This window comes from Pituophis catenifer, unplaced genomic scaffold (genome assembly GCF_029215685.1).
Source record: "Pituophis catenifer annectens isolate HBS135680 unplaced genomic scaffold, rPitCat1.0.hap2 SCAF_5, whole genome shotgun sequence".
Classification (NCBI taxonomy): Eukaryota; Metazoa; Chordata; class Lepidosauria; order Squamata; family Colubridae; genus Pituophis; species Pituophis catenifer.
This window is the reverse complement of record NW_027256885.1, coordinates 64,835,243-64,859,253: the sequence shown is the minus strand read 5'-3', so window position 1 is coordinate 64,859,253 and position 24,011 is coordinate 64,835,243. Positions and strand designations below refer to the sequence as shown.

The 24,011-nt window shown below is 41.6% G+C and overlaps 1 protein-coding gene across 1 annotated transcript in view; it reads left to right on the top strand.

The window, feature by feature from the left end:
• Positions 1 to 489: 489 nt before the first annotated feature.
• Positions 490 to 24,011, top strand: part of MSL1 (MSL complex subunit 1) — a 29,104-nt gene continuing 5,582 nt past the window's right edge. Inside the window, exons 1-4 of the mRNA XM_070944404.1 lie at positions 490 to 1,292; positions 12,049 to 12,272; positions 14,222 to 14,598; positions 20,797 to 20,861. Coding sequence (XP_070800505.1) covers positions 615 to 1,292; positions 12,049 to 12,272; positions 14,222 to 14,598; positions 20,797 to 20,861 — 1,344 coding nt within the window. The 5' untranslated portion in view covers positions 490 to 614. The remainder of the gene's footprint in view (positions 1,293 to 12,048; positions 12,273 to 14,221; positions 14,599 to 20,796; positions 20,862 to 24,011) is intronic.

The following is a 24,011-nucleotide window of genomic DNA, read 5'->3' as shown; positions in this document are numbered from 1 at the left end:
CTTGCTGTTCATTTGGGCAGATTGATTTGGAAGCTAGGCTGGTCACCCCACACACTTCCTCTCTTATTCTTGCTAGGAAGGCGAGGAAAGACGTAATCCCCTTTCCCGATTTGTGCCCCCCCAATACCCACTGAGCACCGCTGTGTCCGTTAGAAGGAAAGAAACCAAAAGCCACCGTTCACGTGCCTCCAAAAAAACCTTGTGGTGGGTGGAAGGGTGAACTAAACACGCCCCTCCTCCCATTCCTTGCGGAAGAATCTAAGACTGATCTAAGTGGATCATCCGCATTTATTAGGAAGCGGCCCCTCCATTCTGGAGAGCCAGCAGGGGCTCCGCTTCGCTTTTCCTACATGAGCAGGGCTGGCACTCCTGTAATCTGAAAAAAGAGGAGCAAGAAAAGCAAAGAGATGGTTCTTGCACTAGCGACACGGAGCAGTGAAGGTTGGTGAGTCGAGAGGACCGGCCGGGGGAAGGTGGCGTAGGAAGAAAGGGAGGCAATGGGTCTGAGTGGGGCAGGTGGTGGCAGCGGCGCCCCCCAAGGCGTCCAGGTGGGAAATTTGGACCGGCAGCGGAGAGAAGGGGGAGGCGGAGGAGCATGAAGGTGCTGCATCGCCATGAAATCGACCGTCTGCAAAGCATCCGCGACAACGACGGGGCCGGACTTACTGGAGCCGGGCCCGAAGGAAGAGGAGGAGCTGCCGCTGCATCTTCACCAGCCTCCGCCTCCCCGGCAGAACCGGAAAGGCCCCAAGGCCCGGTCTATCGTTTCGGTGGCTGCGGCTCCCGGACAACAGGAAGGCGGCGACAGTGGCTGCTGTTGGGGCGGCCTAGTGCCTTCGCCGTGCCCGACAGGCAGTACTCGGCAATTAGGCGTGGGCGATGCCGCCGGTAGTTCCCGCCCCTCCAAGTACCAGGCAGTGCTACCCGGACATACTGCCGCCGCCAAGCGCGGAACCTCCCACGCCGGGCCTGGAGAAGCTCCAGCGTCGTCGATTTCCACTGCGATCGAACCCTGGCAGCCTCCTCCACCCCCAGCAGTGGCAGCGGGGGGTTCTCCGGTTTCATCGGAAGCCAGCGGCAAGTGGAAAAGTGGTAGTAGTAGTGACAACACAGGGAGTGGCGGCGGGAGCAGCCTTCGGAAGAGCCCCATGGGGGCCGGCGGGGGCAACTCCAGCCAGGCGGCCTGCATCAAGCAGATCCTGCTCCTCCAGTTGGACCTTATCGAGCAGCAGCAGCAACAATTGCAGGTCAAGGAAAAGGAGATCGAAGAAGTCAAAGCCGAGAGGGACACAGTGAGTTGGGTGTTGGGAAATGTGGGGTAGAAGGGGTTAACGTTCAAGTTGTTTAATATTGGATGTGTGCGCAGATTTTTCCAAGGGTTAACTTCGGGATCCTGGTGTTAACAGTGGGAAGGGTTAATGTAAAGCATGTTGTCTAATGAAGGGGATGCACCTGCTTAGGGAGAGTGGCTGTGTAAAAAGATGAGATGGGTGAATTGGCACTGATTAAAGGCTAAAGGGATGAGAGTACAGTATATGATTTCGGCACCTATTTCTGGGAATGAGTTCCTGTAGATACAGGGAGAGTTAAGCAAGAAGGATTAAGAGTTGAACAGAAATATCCCCCACCAATCAGAATAGTGTGCATGAGTAGAAGAGTTGGTAAAGAGATTAGCGTAATTGGGGATTGGCTCCTGAAATGGAATCAAATATAGAAACAGTATGAGAGAGATTAACTGTGGCAAGGAAATTAGAGCTTTAAAATTCAAAAATGGAGTTCTGCTTTCTATATAGCCATAGTAAACTACAGTACAGTACGACAAGCCCCAGCAATTCAAGATGTACCTAAAGTGTTATAGCTTGGTACTTAATTGGACCTGTAATATTGGTATGTGTCAGGTTAAGCAACCCATAGGGTTAGTAGCCTAGGAGTTAAATCAAGAAGCCTGTTGGATTATTTGGTCATACCAATTTGGCTATACCGGTAGTTTAGTTTAGTTTAGTTTAGTTTAGTTTATTTGATTTGTATACCGCCCTACTCCCGAAGGACTCAGGGCGGTGAACAGCCAAGCAATAAAATACATAAATACACAAAATTTAAAAACTAGATAAAATCAAATTAAATCATTTTGGCCCGGACAGATTAAAACACCCCAATAATTTAAAAAGAGATTAAAATTTACATATTAAAAGAGGGAGGAGATTAGGCCAAGCCCGCTTGATGGAATAAAAAGGTCTTCACAGCGCGGCGGAAGGTGCGCAGATCCGGGATCCTCCGTATCTCTGGGGGGAACTCATTCCAGATGGTAGGTGCCCCCACAGAGAAGGCTCTCCCCCTAGGGGCCGCCAGCCGACACTGTTTGGCTGACGGCACCCGGAGGTATGGTTAAGAACAGTAGTACAGCCCAGATAGTAATATTTGGGCATGGATTTTGGAGGGATTGCAGCTGTCTAGGAGGGTATATGGCCCGAGGGCAGGAAGGCATTGGCAACAAATGGGGTTAATGTAAAGCAGCAGGCATATTCTTTGGGGAAGTATGTGGCACAAGATGAGTTAATTTAAAGGGGACTGTTTGGGGCAGCAAAAATCAGTTTATGCCATGGACACCAAGAGGGGAGAGGGAGGGCCTTTTAACTGGTATGTTTTCAAGGATTATTACAGATGTAGGTTTAGTGCTATCTTTCTGTGATTTCCTTCCTCTCATTTTCCAGAAATACCAATCTTTTTAATTATGAATACTGAAAAAAAAACCAGTATATGCCACTCTGATTAGGTATTCATTTCTACCTTTGCCTGGACCCAACATACCCTATCTTGTCTTCCCCTCACCTTAGTAAATGATGTAAAATTCAGCTGTTCAGAACCTATGAACTTGCAGCATGACAACTATTGTTAATACTGCCTTTCCATACAAAAGCTTTGTACCTTGTTTCTGTAAGAGGTAAATGGGGTATGTGCTGAAGATTGGGAAGAGAGTGTGGATCAGCTGCAAATGAAGTTTGCTTTGTTTATTTTGCTGTTTTTATTTATTTGCAGTCCATCTCTTATTGAAACAAGGGCATCTAGAGTATCTGAAGCAAATAGTGCATAATGTACATTTCTTAGATGTAGTCTTAGAAACAGCTGTTTGGTTATCATTTTAACTCCCCCCCCAACTCTTGTCTCTAAATCGCCAGAAAGGATTTTAATCCTGGCCTGTATGCATGACACATCTGCAGCCTAGAAATAGCCCTCTTCCCAGTTCCTGCAGCTGCTGCACCCATTATTACTAAGAAAAATACTTTAGTCATAATCTTCAGGGTCTGTGTTCAAAGTGCATGTGGGGTAGGGAAGTAGCATTAGCATCAGGTTTCAGAACTAGCATATGTATTTAATATTTTACTGCTTATAGCAGAAAACTGTTCCAACAATAGAATCTATCAGGCCTGTGCAAAGTTAAGCACTATGAAGGTGTTGGCTGCCATTTTGCAGTCAAGGGTGTTATGATAGCCAACTGAGTAGTTATGGTAGCATGCTCCTGCACAGGCTTAAAAAAAAACCATAAACATACACACCAGGAGGAGCTAGAACAGTGATGGCTAACCTTTTTGTTGTTGCATGCTGAAAGTGCGTGCGCTCGCAACAGCGTGCACACATGCCAGCACCCATAATGCAATGTGCGCCCCCTGCACATACGTGCATGCCCCCACATGCTCCCCCACGCATGCATCCCGCGCATGCACACTTCCCCCACCCTTGTGCACACACCCCCGTGCCCCGTTTTGCGCCTGGAAATCCGCCTGGACCAACCTTTGCCAGCACGAACGGCCTGCAAAGCCATTCCAGCCATGCTGGATGCTCCCTGGAGTGCGAGGCTGGCAGGAAGAGGAGCAGCCACAGCGGCAGCGGGCCATTCACTTCTTCTCCTGGCTGCTCCAGCATCCCAGCTGAAAGCGGCAGCGCAACAGCTGCCACTGCTGGGGGCAAGGGGGTGTCAATGGCAAGGACGGGGGGGGGGGCTGGGGCTTCCCTCCCTCCCCGCCCTGTGTACCGGAGCCGGCCGGTCGCTCCTGCCCTTCCCCCTGCAGCTGCCGCTACTGCTGCTCATTGGGGCATTGCTTCCTCTCTCCCCCCCCCCACGAACCACTTCAGACTCGCACCAAATTAGGTGGAGGGAGGGGGATGGTAAAGAAGAGGCAGCAGCCGGGTGTACGAGGATTCCAAACCCTTCTCTTAACTGGGGCCAGTTAATGTGCCGCGCCGAAAACCAAGGGCGTGAAGAACGGAATGCCCAGCGGTGAAAGAGGAGAGCCGCCGCTGTCGCTACCTCGTACTTCTTTTTCTCCCTCTGACATTGAACCCGGCCAACTTGCTTGCCCCCAACCACACTTGCTTACCCTGTTTGTTTTCATTTAGCTGCCCAGCCAGCAAATGCTGCCCTGCTGCTCCGTGCGCTTCATTTAGCTGCCCAGCCAGCAAATGCTGCCCTGCTGCTCCGTGCGCCCGAGCCAGCCGGTCATTCTTGCCCTTCCCCCTGCAGTACCTCTGTTGCTGCTCTTCTGGGGCAGCGAGGCTGCGGAGGAGGAATACCGGAGACAGCGCACCAGCCGGGAAGCGGTCGCGCTTCCTTCGTAGAAATGGCAGGGGAACTGTGCGGGGGCCGGCCAGCTGGCTCTTCTGGGGCACCCAAGCTGGCCAGGTGCTCCGGATCGCCTGGGGCAGCGCCAGAAGCCTACTCAGGTGGGGGAGAGGGAAGCCCCGGCCCGCCCGTCCTGGCCAACAGCTCTGCTTTCCTAGAAAGGGACTGCCAGGATCCCCTCTCCACGTCTTTTGGCACACACGCCTGTTGCTCTTGCGTTTGCTGGTCTTCATGCGCACCTGAAACCAGTAGACCAAGTGGCCAACGCGCATGCACACGCTGGAAACAGGAAGATCATCTTTCTGGAGCGTGCATGCGCAATGGGCAGCTGCTCTTCCAGTTTCCGGCGTGCCCGTGCACATGAAAACCAGCTGGCCGGAACCCAGAATAGCAACAGGCGACGGCTCTGCATGCTGGGAGAGATGGCTCTGTGTGCCACTTCTGGCACGCATGCCATAGGTTCGCCATCACAGAGCTAGAATATATACAGAATATATACAGAACAGATAAATGAAAGTTTGCGAGTTAGGTGGATACTAGAACTGCTGGCTTAATTGATGCTGCATTAGCTAATTGCAGATTTATAAGGTATCTGTACTGATTCTCTTTCTCATTCTCATTCTGTGTTCCACCCCTTCTTCCTATGGGGAGGTGCATCTTTTCAGTTGTACAAATACCAGAATATCATCTTTCATATCACTAGCCTCTCTTACATGTTGTCTACAGTAATGTTTAAAAGAGAAGCTTTGTGGAAATTGGTTTTCAATTGTATAGTTCTAAGAATTACCATCTGGGTAATTCAATAAATAAGGGCTTGACCACAGTCTGGATTTTTTTTACTCTCTCCCCCCTGGACATCACTGTTCTATGACCTCCAACCCCCACTGAAAAGAACTGCTCATACCCTCCTCCAGCAATATTTTTTGTACATATTGTTTACATTTGTCTGGTCATGGGGGGGGATGAGTTTTCGTAGCTGTGTGAAGCTGCCTGGCTGTCAAGCCATTATTCCAACTGAAAGCTAAGGAAGTGGAATGATTTCATGCCATCAGGAACTTTTCACAATGCTTTAAATCAATCTTATGTGCTATAGCAGTGACTGAAATGGGGAAGGGGTAAAGAGGTTGGAACAAAATATACATTACTAGCTGGACGCCCGTGCTTCGTTACGAAACTATGTTCTCGGGCTTGATAAATTGACACAGCCTGAAACTTAATGTAGAATGTGTAACTCCGTAGCATCAGAGTGTGTTAATATAATGCAACCGGCAATTGGAACACAGGGGAAGGGGAGTAGAATGTCCCAGCCCGCAGCATCCATCGGTATTCATCTGGCTAGGATCCTGTCAGTCTGTGAGAGAGTTGAGGGGTGTTTAGAAACTCAAACAGTATTTGCTGTGTGAGCAAGAAGGAGGCTGGGCGTGGCTTAGCTCAACTGTTCTGTAGTAAAGCTGCTTGCTGCTGTGAAAGTAAAACTGAAAGTGAAACTCCTCTGGTTGTGTTTTGCATTTGGAACAGATTTCTTTTCAGGTGGGGAGGGGGAGTAGAACTCATTAGCATCAGAGTGTGTTAATAATAATATAGGAAATACTAATGCTCTGGATGGTCATTTCGAAAAATCCTTTCTTAGTGAATACCTAGAAGCCAAGAGTGGCAAATTTCAAGTTTTTAGGCTTTATGATTCTGGAGATTTCGTGATTACGGCGTGAGTGGTTTTCGTTTTTTTATATATATATAGATTTAACTGACACATGTCGGCCCTTGTTATGCCTAGCAGTATTTTCCTTGGAATCTGGCAGGCTCCTTGGTCCATCTGAATTTATTTTTTCATTCTTTTAATTAAAAGCAAGTCAGTATGGTGCAAAGTACTTAAAACATTACTGTTCTTGGTTTGTCATACAGTTGAGGGGCTCTGGATATAGCATAATTTCACTTGTGTTCCTGTTTAGTTATTGGTGTTCACCTGATAATTTTTTAAAATTCTATTTTAACATTCCAACATTCCAAATACTTTGCATTTATTTATATTAGATTTATATCTTGCTTTTTGTAACAGGAGTTGAAGATGGCATATATCATGATCCAGTTTTCCTCACAATTCTGTGAAGTGGGTTTGGCTGAGGGACAGTGACTGGGACAATCACCTAGCCAGCTTCTGAGCCTAAGGGAGGATTCTCAAAATTTTATTTAGTGGCTGCATCAGGGTGGATTTGATTTAAATCAAACTGATTTAAATCACGATTTAAATCACGATTTAAATCACTAGTCAGTAAGGCTTGATTTAAATCATAGTTTTCTACATAAAGACTAATTCTTGCTGGTATAACTTTAATATGCAAGTAGATGAAGATTTTTAGAATAACAACTTTTCATATTAGTTTTTTTTATCCCCAGTTTAATAGGTTAATCATTCATATTTGGACAACTTTTCTGTTGTACTTAGGAAGGAGAAAAATAATCATTACCTTAATAATAACAATTTAAATAGATTTATTCAACTGAAACAATAACATTACAGCATATGTTATTTGCTTAAACAAACATCCATGTTTGTTAACTAATTTGGCTAAACAAAATATATATATTTTAAGAAACTTAGACTGTCAGCCCAGCCTACACATGAAAAACTTAAATACTGTCCTCTGTAGCTCACTCGTCATCTTCATCTTCTTCTTCGTTCATAATCTGGAAAAGAAAAACAAGCTTTCCTGCTTTATCGGGTCCCAAACGATTTCTCAATTTAGAATGAATGAGTCCAAAGGAAGAGAATATTCTTTCAACGCCTGCAGAAGAAGCTACTGCTGTTAAAAGTGAAATCATTACTTGAACAGTCTCTAAATCCAAGTGCTTAAGTGACTTACACCAGTTCACTGGTGTGACTTTCTTTAAAATATCTTCAGCAAACATATATTTCTTGAATGGTTCCCCCTTAGCTTTGAAGTTTATTATAGTTGGCATTACAGATGGATGATTGCTGGATACCCATGTCATAGCTAATTCCTCTTCCTCAGCACTTAAGTTTTGACCCTGATACTGGATATTGACAATATTTGCCAAAAAATGAGCTGGAGACAGTACTTGTCCCATTCGTTTTTTTAATGCTTGTAATTTAATTCTGTCCATGTGTAGTTCTGTTTTTAAGTGTTCACTCAGTTCCTTCCAAATTTCAACAGCATCAGCAATAAAACAGCTATTTTTCTGTATTTTGTTTAAAGCTTCAGAGATGGGTTTCAGGATGCTCAGCATATGTTCAACATTTCTCTTAAGCCCAATGTTGAGGATTTTGGCCGTGACAGTGCCATCTATTTTATCTCGATTTTCTTCACAAACTGTCATCAGAATAGGCCAGTTCTTGATATACTGCTCAAAACAGTCCACCACAGAGTTCCATCTAACATCTTGTGGGAGCGTTAGCTTGGTTCCACCCATCCTTTTCAGAGCTGCTGCAGCAAAATGATTGTTACGGAAGTATTTAGCAATTTCAACAACATTAGTCTTTATTTCTGGAACACTTAAGTCTTTGGCTAAGAGGTGCAGCAAATGAGCACTGCAACCATATGTTATTAGCTTTGTATTCCCTTCCTGCTCTTCTAAATTTCTTCTCATCTTGGATACATTTGCAGCATTGTCTGTGACCAAACTGCGTACTAGACATTTGAATTTTTGTTCACATGTTGTTATAGCTTTTACTGCCACTTCTTGTAAGTATTCTGCTGTGTGTGCATTTCCTGACGTATCAATTGTTTGTGCAAGGAAGACTTTCCCTTCTGTTGTTATACAAGCACATACAATAGGATCATTGTGGACATTACTCCACCCATCAATACTTAGGTTAACAATTCTACCCTCCAGAGCTGTTGCACATTGCTCCATTTCTCTGTCATACACTTTATCCAGCAGTTTCCCTGCAACATCTGCTCTGCTGGGTGGACTGTATCCTGGTCTCAGTGACTGAACCATATTAATGAAATGTGGGTTCTCAGTCAGACGGAAAGAAGAGTTCGTTGCATAAACAAACTGGGCAATTTTTTCATCAATTAACTCTTTTTCTAATCTGCTAGTTTTTATCACAAACTTATCTATGGTGGTTCCAGGAGGGAAGGGTTTTTTCTTTCTTTTAGGTGATAGTGATATGTGGCTGTGGGTGTCTGATGATGATGATGCTAATGAAGCACTATCCTGGATGGATAACTCTGAAACTGTAGAACAGGAGGATGGTGATCTTGAAGGTATATAGTTTCCAAAATCCATGAATTCCCCTAAACAAAAAAGTCAATGCTGTTATTTTATTGTTTATACAATTTCTGCTTATTTTACACAGCACTGCCCCAAAAGGAATATTTGCTTTTCTTCATAACTGTACCAAATGACAGTAACATGCAGTAATAATAAGAAATATAATTTTGCTCAAACATGACAGTTCAAGGCAGTCTTTAGAAATATGATTCAATAAAAATGTTTACCAACCTGAAGATCCTGCCTGTTCAAATGTGTTTCTTTGGTCATCTTCATCACAGCACTTCTCATGATGTTGCCTCATTCGGGCCACCAGGCCTTGCATTTCTTTGTTGCAGTGTTTGCAGTTTGCACGCATGCCTGCCTTACCGATAGGTAAAGGAACTTCATTAAAATATTGCCAAACTGGGTCTCTTTTATGGCCTGCTGCCATTATAGGTTTTTTCCTCCAAGGAAAGAATGTGATAAACCTCAGGTCATACACACAAAAAGATCCAAAGACTTGTCTGTCTGTGGCTGTGCAGTATTGTGCTCAGAAAGTTTCACTTTCATTTTGTACTGCTTGTCTGCTTGCCCCTTCCTCTTCACACTTAGTTTCACTTTCTTCTTGTGCAGATCTATTCCACTCCAAACAATCAGAAAAATATTGTTTCTATTCTATTCACTGAACTTCTTGAAACTTAGCACTGAAGGGGTTGATTCTGTATTCATAGGTTTGTAGAACAATAGGATTAAGGTCTTTTTCTCAACTCTGTTCATGTTATAACATTTTTGCTGTGAAGAAGAGGCATGTGATCTCTGCTGAGTCAAATTCAGTTTTGAGAACTGCAAAAGTAAACCAAGCATCTGTGATAATATCTTGTAGGCAGAGAAACTGCCCAATAATCTTACAAAAACCTCTGGAAGAGCATGACATTGTGAATGGATTAATGGAATTTATTTACCAAAAAAATTAAACACATACAGCCTTATTCTACATAATTAAAAAACTAATCTTTATTTCATGATGGAATAACCTTTGGATGGTAATATATTTTCCTCAAAAAGCATTTTATTTAAAAAAAATCTGATTTAAATAAAAAAAATCCAATTTAAATTAAAAAAATCCAATTTAAATAAAAAAAATCTTGATTTTTTTTATTTTTTTTAAAAAATCATTGATTTTTATCCACCCTGGGCTGCATGCAATGTGCCAAGTACTTTAGATAATATAATATTGCAATTTGCATAAAAGAAACAGGCAAAGAGAAACAGATAAGTTAGATTTTTGATAGCGTGTGCCTAAAATGAAAAAGTCTGATAATCTTATTAAATAGGCCACTGTTAGCTCCTGCTTTACAAATTGACAGCTTAAATAAAAGGGGAACTTGACAAAATCTTATGTAGCATTCACAGCTAAATGGAGTTTTCAGCCAATAAAGCTGTCATAAATTGCTCTATATTTGATTTCTGCAGTGCTGCTTCAGAATTAAGATACCCTTACTAGATAGAGAGCTTGTAGTTGTATGTGCATTGCTTTTAAAGCTATGGTATTGATTTCTGAGTATATGCTTTGAGAACCATGGAGACAGAGTCTGTTCCTAGTGGATGAATGTGAGCTATGAACTAGTAGAAAACATTAACCATCCTTTGTGTTTTTAATAAGGTAAAGTGATTCTTGAAGTTGTGATGTTTGTAAATTGGATCACCCATGTGACCAACCCAATTTTACGACTTTTTTTTTGCAGTGGTCATTAAGTGAACCAATGGTTTGCTATGGACCAGTTTTGCCCAAAAAAGAAGTAATTTCCAGTTTTCTGAAAAACCATTGGAAACCGTGGTCATGTGATCATGGGATGCTGTAAATGGCCATAAATGCAGGCCAGTTGCTAAGCGCCTGAAGTGAAGTCACAGCACTGTGGAGGGGGGTAGCTGTCTGAACTTCAAATCCAGGTCATAAGTACCCTCATGGAGGTCAATCTTAAGATTGGTCATTTAGTGACCAAAGTTAAGTCAAGGACTACTTATACATAGTTCCAGCTCATATTAACAAAGGGGAGTAACATAAGATATAGCTGCAAGGGCTGCTCCTCTAAATTCTTATTTATTATAGTAGAAATTTCACCTTTGTTTCATAGAAGTAATTGTATCCACTGATTTGGAAATTGAACCCCTACATTATTAGAGCTGTTTCAAATGCAAAAAGATGCTTTAGACTACATGGGTAAATATGCACTGCTTCCATTTTTTTAAAGCTTTAAAGTAAACATTTTCCTAGATCACACAGTTGCTCTTTGAAGCTGCCATACTGTTTCAAGAAAAGTTGAGTATGGTTTAATGAGTTGCTATATGCATACCCTTGCATGCTCAAATGCACCTTTTTGCCTTTGAATCCATAACACTAACAGCTCTAAAAATTATTCTCTGTGGTGGTTTACATGTACTAGAAGAAACCTCCATGGTGTTTCCTCATAAAAAGGAAGTACACTTTTTTAAAAATACAAAAACTGTATCAGGGCAAAGAGATGCATCATTGGCTAGGTGGCATGCAGCGCCCTCTATCGTGGCACATGAGCCATCACCCCAGTTCAGCCTCCCGCCAGCTGGTCCTCGGGTCTCTGCCGTGCATGCGTGGGGGGGGCGCACACGCATGCGTGGGGGCGAGGTGTGGGGACAGGCACGTGCACAGGGGCGGGGCACGTGCGGGGGGCCATGGGCGCATGCATGAGGGGGTGGGGCACAGGCAGGGGCTGCGCTTGCATGGGGGTGGGGCACATGGACGGGCTGCACATGCATTGCATTTTGGGGAGGTTGCATGTGTGCACACTTTGGACACTCGGTCCGGAAAAGGTTAGCCATCACTGGGCTAGTGTAATAACACTGGCATACAACAGTTCAAACATAGTGTGTATATTCATTGTAGAAAGGATTACTGTTGCTTGTCATTTAGCTGAAAAAGGGTGCTAATGTAGAATCTTTTTCCTCACAGTAAATCCAAATGGTGTCAGTCTTGACAAGAATTATTTTAAACAAATCATTATATAGTATACTGGTAAGCACTGAAGGCTTAGCAATATGAAAATAGTACAGCTTGTATAGAACTTACACTTTGTTTCCATCTAATGTCAAGGTAGAGTGAGTTTTAGTTAATAGGAACCTCATATTTAGTTAATGGAATACTCCTTTAATGCCAAATTGCAATGTTGTGTTCTTAGCTCCTTGCTCGAATTGAGCGTATGGAAAGGAGGATGCAACTGGTGAAGAAGGACAACGAGCGTGAGAGATGCAAAATATTTCAAGAGTATGAAAGAGAGAAGGTTGACCCTGAAGTACCAGAGAAGCTGCCTATAGAATGCCCACCACAAGAGCTCCTGGAGACCTCTCAGCTGCGGCCTTTGAAACATTTCCCATATGGAAGGAATGGAAAGGGGCACAAACGGTAAAGCTAGAAAGCTGCAGTTATGTTTTTAAACGTATTCTGCTAAGATTTCTATCAATGAACCCTGAATTTTTTTCTTCTATGAAATAGCTATCCATTGCTTACGAAGAAATCCTAATGTCCTGCAAAAACTAATTTCTTGGAGAAACTGTCAGTGGTTAAACCTAGTTTCAAAAATATTCACTAGGGCAGTGGTGAAATGCTACCGGTTCGCATTGGTTCAAGCAAACCGGTAGTGATAAAAACTACCGGTTCAGGTGAACCAGTAGTTAAAAAAAAGCTACTGGTTCCTCCGAACCGGTATTTCCAATGATCAGCTGTGCCACGTGATTTAAAATCTCTAGAAAGCAGGAAATCCTGCTTTCTAGTGAATCTAAATCATGCAGCACAGCTGATCCCCCCCCTCGCTGCTCTACTTACATTCCCAAGCCTCCTTTTGGTGCGTACTGTGCATGCACGTGCGCAGAGCGTACGTTTGATGCACGGCCAGCAAACTGGTGGCAAACCGGTTCAGATTTCACCACTGCACTAGGGATATACATTACTGTGGCTGAATCAAATTCAATTATTGAGTTCTAATTCCTATTCTCACTGAGGTGAAACAGGAACCCCACAAAGTATCTCAAACTGAACTGAATTTAATCAGAATTTAAAGAAACCTTGGTTCAAAGCTTGTGTGCTTGCTTTTTTAAAATTATACAAGTTGTGCCAAAATGAATCTAATATCTGCAGTTATTCACCAAACAATGGAGGGGTTGATTCATTTTTTTTTAACATCTCAAATTTAAGTGGGGAAACCCTTTGTATAACTAGCTGTATGCTGGAATAGTTTTACTTTGCCTATAACTTTAAAATTGTATACTGTTATTTTTTAAAGAGTTGTAGCCATTTCTGCTTTCCCCTGCTAGTCAATGGAGGACATGAATCTCACTTCAGAGCCAAATCATGAGTCAAATGGGGCACTCTCAATTATAGTTGTCTTCTAAGTAGGATTACTTGCAGGAAACAGTACTTTCAGCGATCATCTGCATGAGCATCATGGTATCTTAAGTTTATATGTTAATGTTTGATATGCCTTTGTTCCTCCCTTTTGCCAAGGGAAAAAAAGAGGGCACAGTGTGTCTTATATACCCATCTTACTATTTTCTTTCAGAGTTAACAACTTTATGCAGAGTGCAGAAAGGAAATATGAAGTAGTAGGCCAAAGAAATTAAAGACAAGAGATAGGAAAAAGAAAAGGAAACCACTATAATTGGTTTATATCAATACAATTTACTGTATTTCTACATACCTTTCTAGACTTGCAGTCCATCCTTATTACCATCATGTCTATAATCAGTTGCCTTTTATTTTTTTTATAATTTAACATGCTTTGATGGTAAAAAAATCTTCCACAGAAGAATTTTGGAGGTAAGATCAATGATTAAAATGTTAATTAGTACTCTACTTTTTAGCATTGAAAATGCTTTATGCACACTTTCAGTAAACCCTACAACTTTACTGTAAAGGAATATTAATGCTATTACATCTCCCCCACATTTACAGATGGAGTGATGGTGAGGTGAGATTTCAGATAGAGAGCTCATGACTTATACTGCTGCTAATTCACAATCTATTGATGCTGGTTTTGAGATAAGCACTTCATTCAAGTAGGGTTTTTATTGATATGTGATAAAGTATCTCTAGCTGGTTGGCAGCTATAAGATAGTACTTTTGTTGATTTGTCATGATTCTGAGTTCTGAGATCCTGATAGTTGTGCTGAACTAATTCTTGTGACTTCTTCAAATCTCTTCTTAAACCCATATGTGAATTCCCTTTAAATTTGAGATCTGAGAAATTGTTGGATTTTGATTTCTAATTTTTAATTAGGTTGATGATAAGAGCTGATAGGTTCTTTACAGCCTTTTTCTATTTGCTGCTATTAGCTCCTTTCCCTGTCCTTTTGCAGAAAATCTGTGTTTGGAAGTGCCGAAAGGAAAACTCCAGTGAAGAAGCTGGTAGCTGAATTCTCAAAAGTCAAATGTAAAATTCCAGAGGCGGCTGCATTAAAGGAGGAACCCAGTAGTTCTTTAATGGAGTCAATAAGTAGACGTGAACTGCGAAGTCAGGAGACTTCAGAGACAACTCAATTATTGGTGGATGCACAATTGAAGTCTTCAACTCCATCAAAAGGACCTGTGTGCCATTCAAAGGACAAAGGCTCCTGCAGTGAAATAGAAGATTTGCCATATCTTTCCACCACTGAAATGTACTTGTGTCGCTGGCACCAGCCACCCCCTTCCCTGTTGCGAGAGCCTTCTCCCAAGAAGGAGGAGACTGTAGCAAGTAAGAGGCTTGCTTGTGCCTTTGTGGTGATTGGTTTGATGTTGGGTTGGAGGGGGCATGGAACTCATTCATTGGGGGGCTCCTTAAGAGTCTTTTGAACACTTGAAGACAGCTAGAGAGCAACAGTCCATTTGCAAGTGATGCTGATGCTGGGTCTGGATTATCAAAGCCTTTGAAACCCTGCTGTAGACACTGTGAGCAGTTTATGAAGATCAACCACCCTTATTTAGTGACCTGTGGTGATATATATGAATAACAGTGACATTTATGTCTCAGTGTTCTCACAGTATATGCAATAAACACCCCTTTCTGTCACCATCTGCTCCCTTTCATGATATTTCATGATGGGGGAGGGGTTGGTTGTACACATGAAATGAAGTATATCAGCTAATTGTCAGTTGAAAATTAGCTAAAGTTACCTAAGAGAAAAGTGGACTTGTTTGTGTAAATGAGAAGTCTGGTAGTGCTGGAGCTTTCCAAGGTAATAGGTTAGGTCTCTCTCCCCCTTCCTTCCTAGACAACTCCTAGGTTATAAGCTATTTTGGCTGTACAATATCACAAAGTTTTTGTGGCAATTGTTTATCCTAGGTTTATGAGGGTGCTGCTGTAGCATTGTCACCCTGTGGGACAAGATAGTTAAGTTTTGAAATCCACCTGCCTGAATCAATATCCAAACTAGAGTAACATTCTGAACTGAGGTATACATTCAATCAGTAGCTACTCTATCTTTAAATGAAGAAAAAGACTGAAAGTGGAGCAGTAGAAATAAAGGAGGAGGCAAAAAAATAAGTGTGATTAAAATGGCCTTCGTGTTACAGATTGGGTATAAAAGTTGGCCCTGCTGTGGATTAGAAGAGGTGGATTAGCAAACAGCCCTGATTAAGGTCATCTGATCAGACTATTTTAAAAAAGGATAAAGACAATTGCAAAAGTTCTGATGTAACAAAATGCTAAGATACAGTGTAAAGTTTATTAAGTCAAAATTATACCTATAGTGTAGCATTGTTAAGATGTTGCAAAATTCCAGTTGTACTTTACATTGGAACAAAGTATGGAAGGGTTCACACATCACAATGAGCCAAGTGTTCTAGAATTCTGAGCTAATGTGCTGCCACACACTATTCAATTGCTGCAGTGGTGGGTTGCTCCCAGTTTGGCCCGGTTTGGGCGAGCTGGTAGTGGTGATGATGTGATGTCAGCGAACCGGTTCTCTATGACTGTGAGGTGGGCCCTCCCACCCACCCCTGCGTTATACGTACCTTTATTTGTTGTTTTTTAGCCCAGCTGGTAGGATTGCTTCGCCTCAGCTGGGCAGAAATCTAATGTGCTTGCACAGAGTGCAAGTTCGGCACGTGTGAGCAAAGCAAGCATTTGCGCTGCGATTGCATGCAAAGCGCGTGCATGAAGAGAACCGGTGGTAATACCGGTTGGAACCCACCACTGAATTGCTGCCAATTAACTCCTTGTATAAGTGGGAATGGATAAATGAAAGCCTTTAATCAGATTGTTCTCTAAACCGGGATCCTTGTCTTGCCTCTTACAAGCCAAGAGTCAGAAACATGAACAAAGCATGACTTCTAGTACTAGATTGATAAGAGCACGAACTATAGATCCTAGGTATGGTGTCATCATAATTTAGCCATGGAAAGAGATTTGACAGCTTGTGTATCTGTTCCTGGGAGCAGACTGAGCAGTGTTTGTGGTTATGCAGCCTGATTCACAGTAAGCCAATGTTTGCAGACATTCAGGCCTACTGTGATATGCAGACAAGATCAAATTCAATTATGTAAATTAATGTGTACATGTTCTTATTTTTAATTCTGATTGCATAGGTTAAAAATTGCTAAAATGTTTTGTAAAACATGTAGGTATGTTTGTTTAGCTGTGTGTATAAATGGTGCTGGTAATAGAAGACAGGCTGATAACCTTTGAATGATAGTATGTTTGTATAAGTAATTAGACAATGAGAGACTGTGAATAATAGGTTATCCAGAGCTATCCAGAATTTATCTGCACTGTGGCCTAGACTCTTGTAGGAATCAGCATTCCTAGCTGCTAGGAATACTGTACTCTCTACTCTGCATTATTAAAAAGTTTTCCAAATTTAATATTCCAAATTTCTTACATAAAATATATGATAAAAAGTAATATTTACATAATTTTACTGAATTGAGCCTTGACTTTACATAGCAAGGAAAGCATTGTAGCTGACAAGATCATGAGCTGAAATTTTGGAAAGATGAAGGATAAAAAAAATTGTTCATTGACCTTGTAGGTTCCAGTCTTCTCAAAATATTGAATCATTTGAAATCACATCATTTTTTAATTGAACTACAGTTTTCAGGTTTTCTAAAGAGAAGCCATGATAGTTAAGTTGGTTTATCTTTATAGTGTAGGCAATTGAAAGGATCTTCTAGCACAGTGTTTCTCAACCTTGACAACTTTGAAGATGTGTGGACTTCAACTCCCAGAATTCCCCAGCCAGCAGTTGCTGGCTGGGGAATTCTGGGAGTTGAAGTCCACACATCTTCAAAGTTGCCAAGGTTGAGAAACACTGTTCTAGCATAATGTCTGGGGCTTTAAATAATTGAAAGCATACTTTCAGCATACTTTCATATCTTTATACATGAGAACTAAATTTGGGACATGGAAAGAAGTACAGGTAGTCCTCAACTTATGACCACAATTGAACCCAAAATTATGTTGCTAAGCAAGACACTTGTTAAGTAAGACACTTGTTAAGTGAGTTTTGCTTCATTTTATGACCTTTCTTGCCACACTTGTTAAATGAATCACGGCAGTTAAGTTAGTAACATGGTGGTTAAGTGAATCTGGCTTCCTTACTGACTTGTCAGAAGGTCGCAAAAGGTGGTCGTATGACCCCAGGACACTGCAACCATCATAAATACATGCTACTGTGTTTTCCCGAAAATAAGTCCTAGCCTGATCTTGAAGCATGCACCTAATATAAGCCCTATCCCAAAAATAAGCCCTAGTGAAGATTGTCATCAGCCGGGGGGGCGTGGCCAGCACTGGAGGTGGCGGGCCAATGGTGTCTGGCAGCAGCCTGTGCAGCGCAGGTGAATTGATTACCTGTCCAAGCAGCAGGTGGGGGGGGGCAAGCGATCTGGACACTGCGCGGGCTGCAGGCAAGCCAAGAGACGCGAAGATGAGCCTCCTGCAGCTGGTGGCCCAGTCCATCCCACCGTCTCGGCTTGCCTGCGTCCCGTGCGGTGTGTCTGGATTGCATGCCTCCCCCCGCGCCTCTGCCACCATCTGCTGCTTGGACAGGTAATCAACTCATGCGCTGCGCAGGCTGCGCAGCCCCAGAGTGCGCTGACCAAGGGGCCAGACATTGGCCCCTGCACTCTCACCTCCTTTTGTGTGCGCACCGGGGAGGTGGGACGCCCAGCTGGGCTGATCACCCTGAAATCATGTTTCCCTGAAAATAACCCCTAGTGCTTATTTTGGAGCCTCAAAACACATAAGACTGGGTCTTATTTTCGGGGAAACACAGTAGTTGCCAAGTGTCTGAATTTTGATCTTATGTCCACAGGGATGCTGCAACAGTCGTAACTGTGAAAAACGTAAGTCACTTCAGTGCTGTTGTAACTTCATGGGGTTAGATTTAGAGCAAAAGAAAAATCCTCTCTCCCAGTTCCAACACGGCTCACCTTCTTTTCTCCAGCACCAGTCTAAGCTGTTGTTCTTCGGTTGTCCCAGCTTTGTAGCAGCCATCTTTAGGCTGCTGCTGCTGCTTCTTGCTGTGGCTGAGAGGGAGAAAAAACCCTGGGCCAGACAGGAGAGCTGCGACTCTCCCTGACCTCACAGGTTGCCCCTCTTTGCTTCACCACCCCTACAGGGCGGCTTTGGCTCCCTCCGGAGCCCACAAGCAGGAAGAATTCGGCACAGGAGCGTGGAGACCCACTTGTGTGTCTGATCCCGCTGCGACGTCAACCGGAAGTTCCTGTGCTGTTGTAACTTCAAATGGTCACTAAATGAATGGAATTTGAGGACTAGCTGTATTTACAGATGAGCATCTTAATATACATGTCCTTATTTCAGAGGAGGGGCATTATGCAGTTTCAGTAGATAGAGGATAGCCACAAGTATCTAGGACTTTTGTTTGATTTCATCCCATCAGTTTGAACCTGAACAGAAATAAGCTATTTTGCTATTCTTTTTACAGAGTCTTACAAAATGGCAAAGACAATATATTTATTGGAGAAGCTGTGAAGTAATTTCCTTTTGAAGGTTGGGCGAGTTTTTTTTCTCTCACATCAGATTATGGACACCTGTTCCTCTTCTAAATTAGCTTTTTCTTAATGCTGGGTTGTAATTGTATAGTAGAACAATAACAAATTGAGGTCCTGATATCTCTTTGTGTCTTTGGCTTTGCCCTTGTCTATTTGATTGTTTTTGCTAATGTAATAAGGGCTTGTGTCTTAATAATTGCCTTGCTATTTGTTTAAAGGTTCATTAAGTCCAGCAGCTTATTTCCATCTGCAGCCAGTTTGTTACTTTAGGCAGTTCAGATGTCAGGAACAATGAAAATAGCTACCTGGTCATGTGCCTCAAATATTCTGAAAATTTTCATTTGTAATTCTCAAGGATAATAAGCATTCATGAATCCATTTCTCTTTTTAAAAAATATTGAGCCCAATGTCTCTTGCAGGATCTTGTGATACTTAGCCAATTCTTCAGGTGAAGCTAGAGCTGATTTAAACCCAGAAGATTTGGTAATGATTTGCTATAAAGACCTAGTTTGTGAGGCCTCTGAATATTTTAGATAAATGATCAACTGATAGAATCTTTAGAGTGTTAATCTCTTCAAAACGTTAGATTGACAACTTTCAAAAAATGTTCCAGGTAACTTGACAAGTGTGGTAGAAAATGCAGTGTTGTTTTAACAGCCAGCACATGATGGTAAAATAGGCAATTGCTTTATGAAAAATAAGGAGAAATTTATAGTCTAAAAGAGACTGTCATTTGACAGGGCAAGCCACTAGAATACTGGTGTCAAACTTGCAGTGTCACATTGCCATCACGTGACGTTTTGTGATGTTTTTTTCCCTTTGTGGAGCTGGGGTGTGCGTGGCCTGCACGTGACACATCCGGCCTGCGGGACGCCAGTTTGACACCCCTGCACTAGAATATAAACAGCAAACCTCACTTCTTACTTGCACTGATGATGTTAACTGGTTTGGGTAATGAAACTGCAAGAAAACAACCAAGTTCAGAGAGCATCAACTCATTTCAACCCTGAGCTACAGATATTCTTTATTGAGACTGTCATTTTAGCTTGTAATTTTAGGACACTGATCAATTACATTGTGATATAGGTAAGTGTAGGTAAATGGGCTTTTATGAATTTCATTTATAAAGTTTGACTAAAGTTAATTCTTAGATACTTTTAACTGGAATATCTACTTTAAACTATATAAGATATATGTAATAAACATTGGTTGTAGTAACACACATACAGTGGCTTATCTGGTTCCCAAAACACATTGTCATAAACCATGATTTATTTGCCACAATGGCTAGATTATGTAATTTGCTAAATCAAAATCAGATGAACCATATTACTGCTTAGTATGATATAGGAACCCATCCTGTATTCTGTAAGAGAGTTTTTATTTGTATCAAATTGTACAATTTGATGGAAGATCCTTGCAGCTCAGCTCTGGATTGTTGACTCTGGAAGATAGTAAATGGTTGATTACATGGTGGTGTTAAATAATAAAAACCATCTATAAAATTATATGCCGTGTTTTCCCAAAAATAAGACCCTGTCATATATTTTTTTGAACCCTGAAATAAGCGCTTGGCCTTATTGCCATGCGCTCAAAAGTCCGATTGGGCTTATTATCAGGGGATGTCTTATTTTGGGGGAAACAGGGTAAAAGTGGTTTCTTAATACTGAATAATTATGGTTCCACAGCACTCAGTTTGGATTGTAATATTTGAACATTGCTGAAATTAAAGCCTTGCTGAACTCCAAATCTGACTGAGAAACCTAAAGCAAACCCTGTCTTTGTCAAAGGGTGCTTGAGTATAAAATCAGAAGGCATTATGTAACCCACCTTGGGCATTTGTGTCGGTGTGGGGAAGTTTTACAAAGTAAGTTTGACAGCAGGTTAAACTCAAGCCTTCAGATGAACAATACTGAAAAATTGTATGTATTCCCCTTTCTAGTTCCATCATGGAGGGACCACACAGTAGAGCCCCTGAGACAACTGAATCCTTCTGAACTTTTAGAGGTATGTAATTCTTTACAGGAAGAATTGAGCAACATGTACTAGGTATAATTGCTGATGTAGAATAGGTAGCCTAGGAAGCTGTTAATGGAAGAAGAAATGTATAGTTTCTATATTTGCCAGTGAACTGTCAACAACTATGACAGACTTTGTGTTTTTAAACCACACTGTCCTTAGATTAACCAGATATTCATTGCAACTATTATGGAAACATACATTGAAATATTGGACAAAATGGGCAATCTCTGTTTATTTATTTTATTTATTTATTTATTTATTTTATTTATTAAATTTGTATACCACCCTTCTCCCGAAGGACTCAGGGTGGTGAACAGCCAAAATTAAAATACATACAGTATAAAAATTAAAATAAATTAAAACAGAATTAAATCAGTTTGACTTCCCCAAATTTTAAAACCCCTTACCCATAAAATAGCCCATTAAAATTTTAAGCCATATATATGCTCTGGTAAACTTTGTAATGCTTATCTCTTGTGGAGTGGCAACATAGTGGCTGTGGGTTACAAATTTTGAGGGGCCCCTGAAGCCCTACAAAATCTTGATGGCAAATTGTTTATTTACAATGGCACAATTTATCACCTAAAATTAAATACCAAAATTAATTCATTGAGCCTCTGATAAATTCAGCACACCTCTAAATAAGCTCCCAAATATACTTCTCCGAAAGTGCTGAGGATTCTGGATCCATATCCTCTAGTGTCATGCTGACATGTACTCTGCAGTCCAAAGAATAGTTAAAAAACAAAGCATTGTACTCTACATAATAAAACTGTTTAGAATTTTAGTGTGTTATGGTGGTTTTTTGAGTTTGCAAATTACATTTAGCCTTCGGTATAAAACAGGTAGTTTACTAATCTGAACAAAGCAGGGTTTCTTGTACTGAGAGTCATTTTCATGAGAATGTTAAGCAGCCATTTTGTCTTGGCTCATTTTCAAAGCTGTCCATCAGCCTACTTGATTCCCAAGGGAGATATTTCAGGAAAATTTCACAGGGTTTATTGTCAAGCTATAGTGTTGGATGAGACAATTCTTATTTTTACTTGTCAAATAAAGAAAACTCTCCAGAGGAGTCTTGTAGATGAAGAACATTTTAGCATTTAGTTTCCAGGGCCTTGGTTGCTAATACTAATTGACAGTCTACATGTTTTATCTTTTATGATATTTTTATTACAATATTTAATCCTACTTAGGTTTTATTTGTCCTGCCAAGCAGGTGCAAAAAAAAAATATATCAATGTCTCAACCCTGCCTATTTGTGTGGGCAATTGAATGGTGATTCTGCAAAACACTTTTGTTGTGGGTTTTCATTCTTTATCAGGCCTGACCGTCCTTTTTTTTAGCCAGTAACTACAGAGGGGAGGGGCGAGATTTGATTTCTGAGCACCGAGTTGGAAGTATTAGGGTCTTTGTGATCACCAAAAGAAGTGAACATAGCTTTTGAAATGAATTGTTGAACTTAAAAATGAAATTTATTTATTTATTTATTTAATTTTTATACCGCCCTTCTCCCGAAGGACTCAGGGCGGTGCACAGCCAAAAATAAAAACGAACACATATAAAATTTAAAACAGTTTAAAAGGAATTAAATAATTTGGCCCATTTCAATTAAGACAAAGACAACCCATATAACTTAAAATTGATCTTGGTATTCAGGCCAGCCCAGCTTGTTGAAACAACAGCGTCTTGATGGCACGACGAAAGGTGCGTAGGTCAGGGATCATCCGTAAATCCTGGGGCAATTCGTTCCAGAGGGCAGGTGCCCCCACAGAGAAGGATCTCCCCCTGGGAGTCGCCAGTCGACATAGTTTGACCAACGGCACCCCGAGGAGTCCCTCTCTGTGGGAACGTACTGGCCGGTGGGAGGCTATCGGTAGCAGAAGGCGATCTCGTAAGTACCCAGGTCCTAAGCCATGGAGCGCTCTGAAGATAGTAACCAACACCTTGAATCGCACCCGGAAGACCACCGGGAGCCAGTGCAGCTCGCGCAGGAGAGGTGTTACATGGGAGCGCCATGTCGCTCCCATAATCACCCATGCGGCCACATTCTGGACCAGTTGGAGCCTCCGGGTGCTCTTCAAGGGGAGCCCCATGTAGAGAGCATTACAGTAGTCCAAGTAACCAATTGATTGGTTATTTCTACTTGAGGCTTTTTCTGTTTATTTTCTTCTAAAAAGACTGCAGGGAAAAGATGGAAAACTGTCAAATTTGGGTGGAATGACCTTAAGGGATACTACAACATTAAAGGTGGGGGCAGGATGTGGGCCTTTGGACCTTTTGTTGCCATAAGGACTGGCTACAATAATTTTCAAAACCAAAATGAATGTACTACTAATACCATCACAGCATTTCAAAGAGAAATGAAAGAAGGACCAACTTCAAAATCCCTGTAGTAATATAAGCATTTCAATTTTGATAAAAACTAATCCAATCCTGCCCCTCAACTAGTACTCTTTTTCAAGCAATACCTGTGACAATGTGTCTTATTCACACTTGAGGGACGTGATATGAGGAGCTTCACCACTATCATTTAAATAAAACATAGACTGTCAAATGAAAGATTGATTTGCAGATTTATAACATCTATATTTGGAACTGCTTACAGTAATTAACTTATCCAATTTCCACAACTAACCTAACTTTTGCTTATTTTCCTGTGTTTTCAAACTTTGCTTCCTGAACAAACATCTTTAGATGAGTCCTTTTTTTTGACAGTATTGTGTTTATAAACAGTGATGGGAAAAGTAATAAGCAATAATATCTTAATAAATAGATTTTTCCATTGGTGTTGCAAAGATATAAAGAGCGCATCAGGCCTCCCAAAAGCAAAGTTAGCAGTCACTCCTGAACATCTTCAGTTCCCATTTCCTTTTACCCTAGGATAACACATCATAAAATGAAGCTTAAATCCTCTTATGAACACATGGCACATAGCATGGCAGACTTGAATGCTTTCCATGAGAAAATGGAAAGAGAGGAAACTCAGATACAGCACATGTTACCTGTATACAGTGCATTCAGAAAGTATTCAGACCCCCTTCACTTTTGTTATGCTGCAGCCTGATTCTACAGTTGTTGAAATTCATTTTTTGCTCATTAATCTACGTTCACTACCCCATAATGACAAAGTGAAAA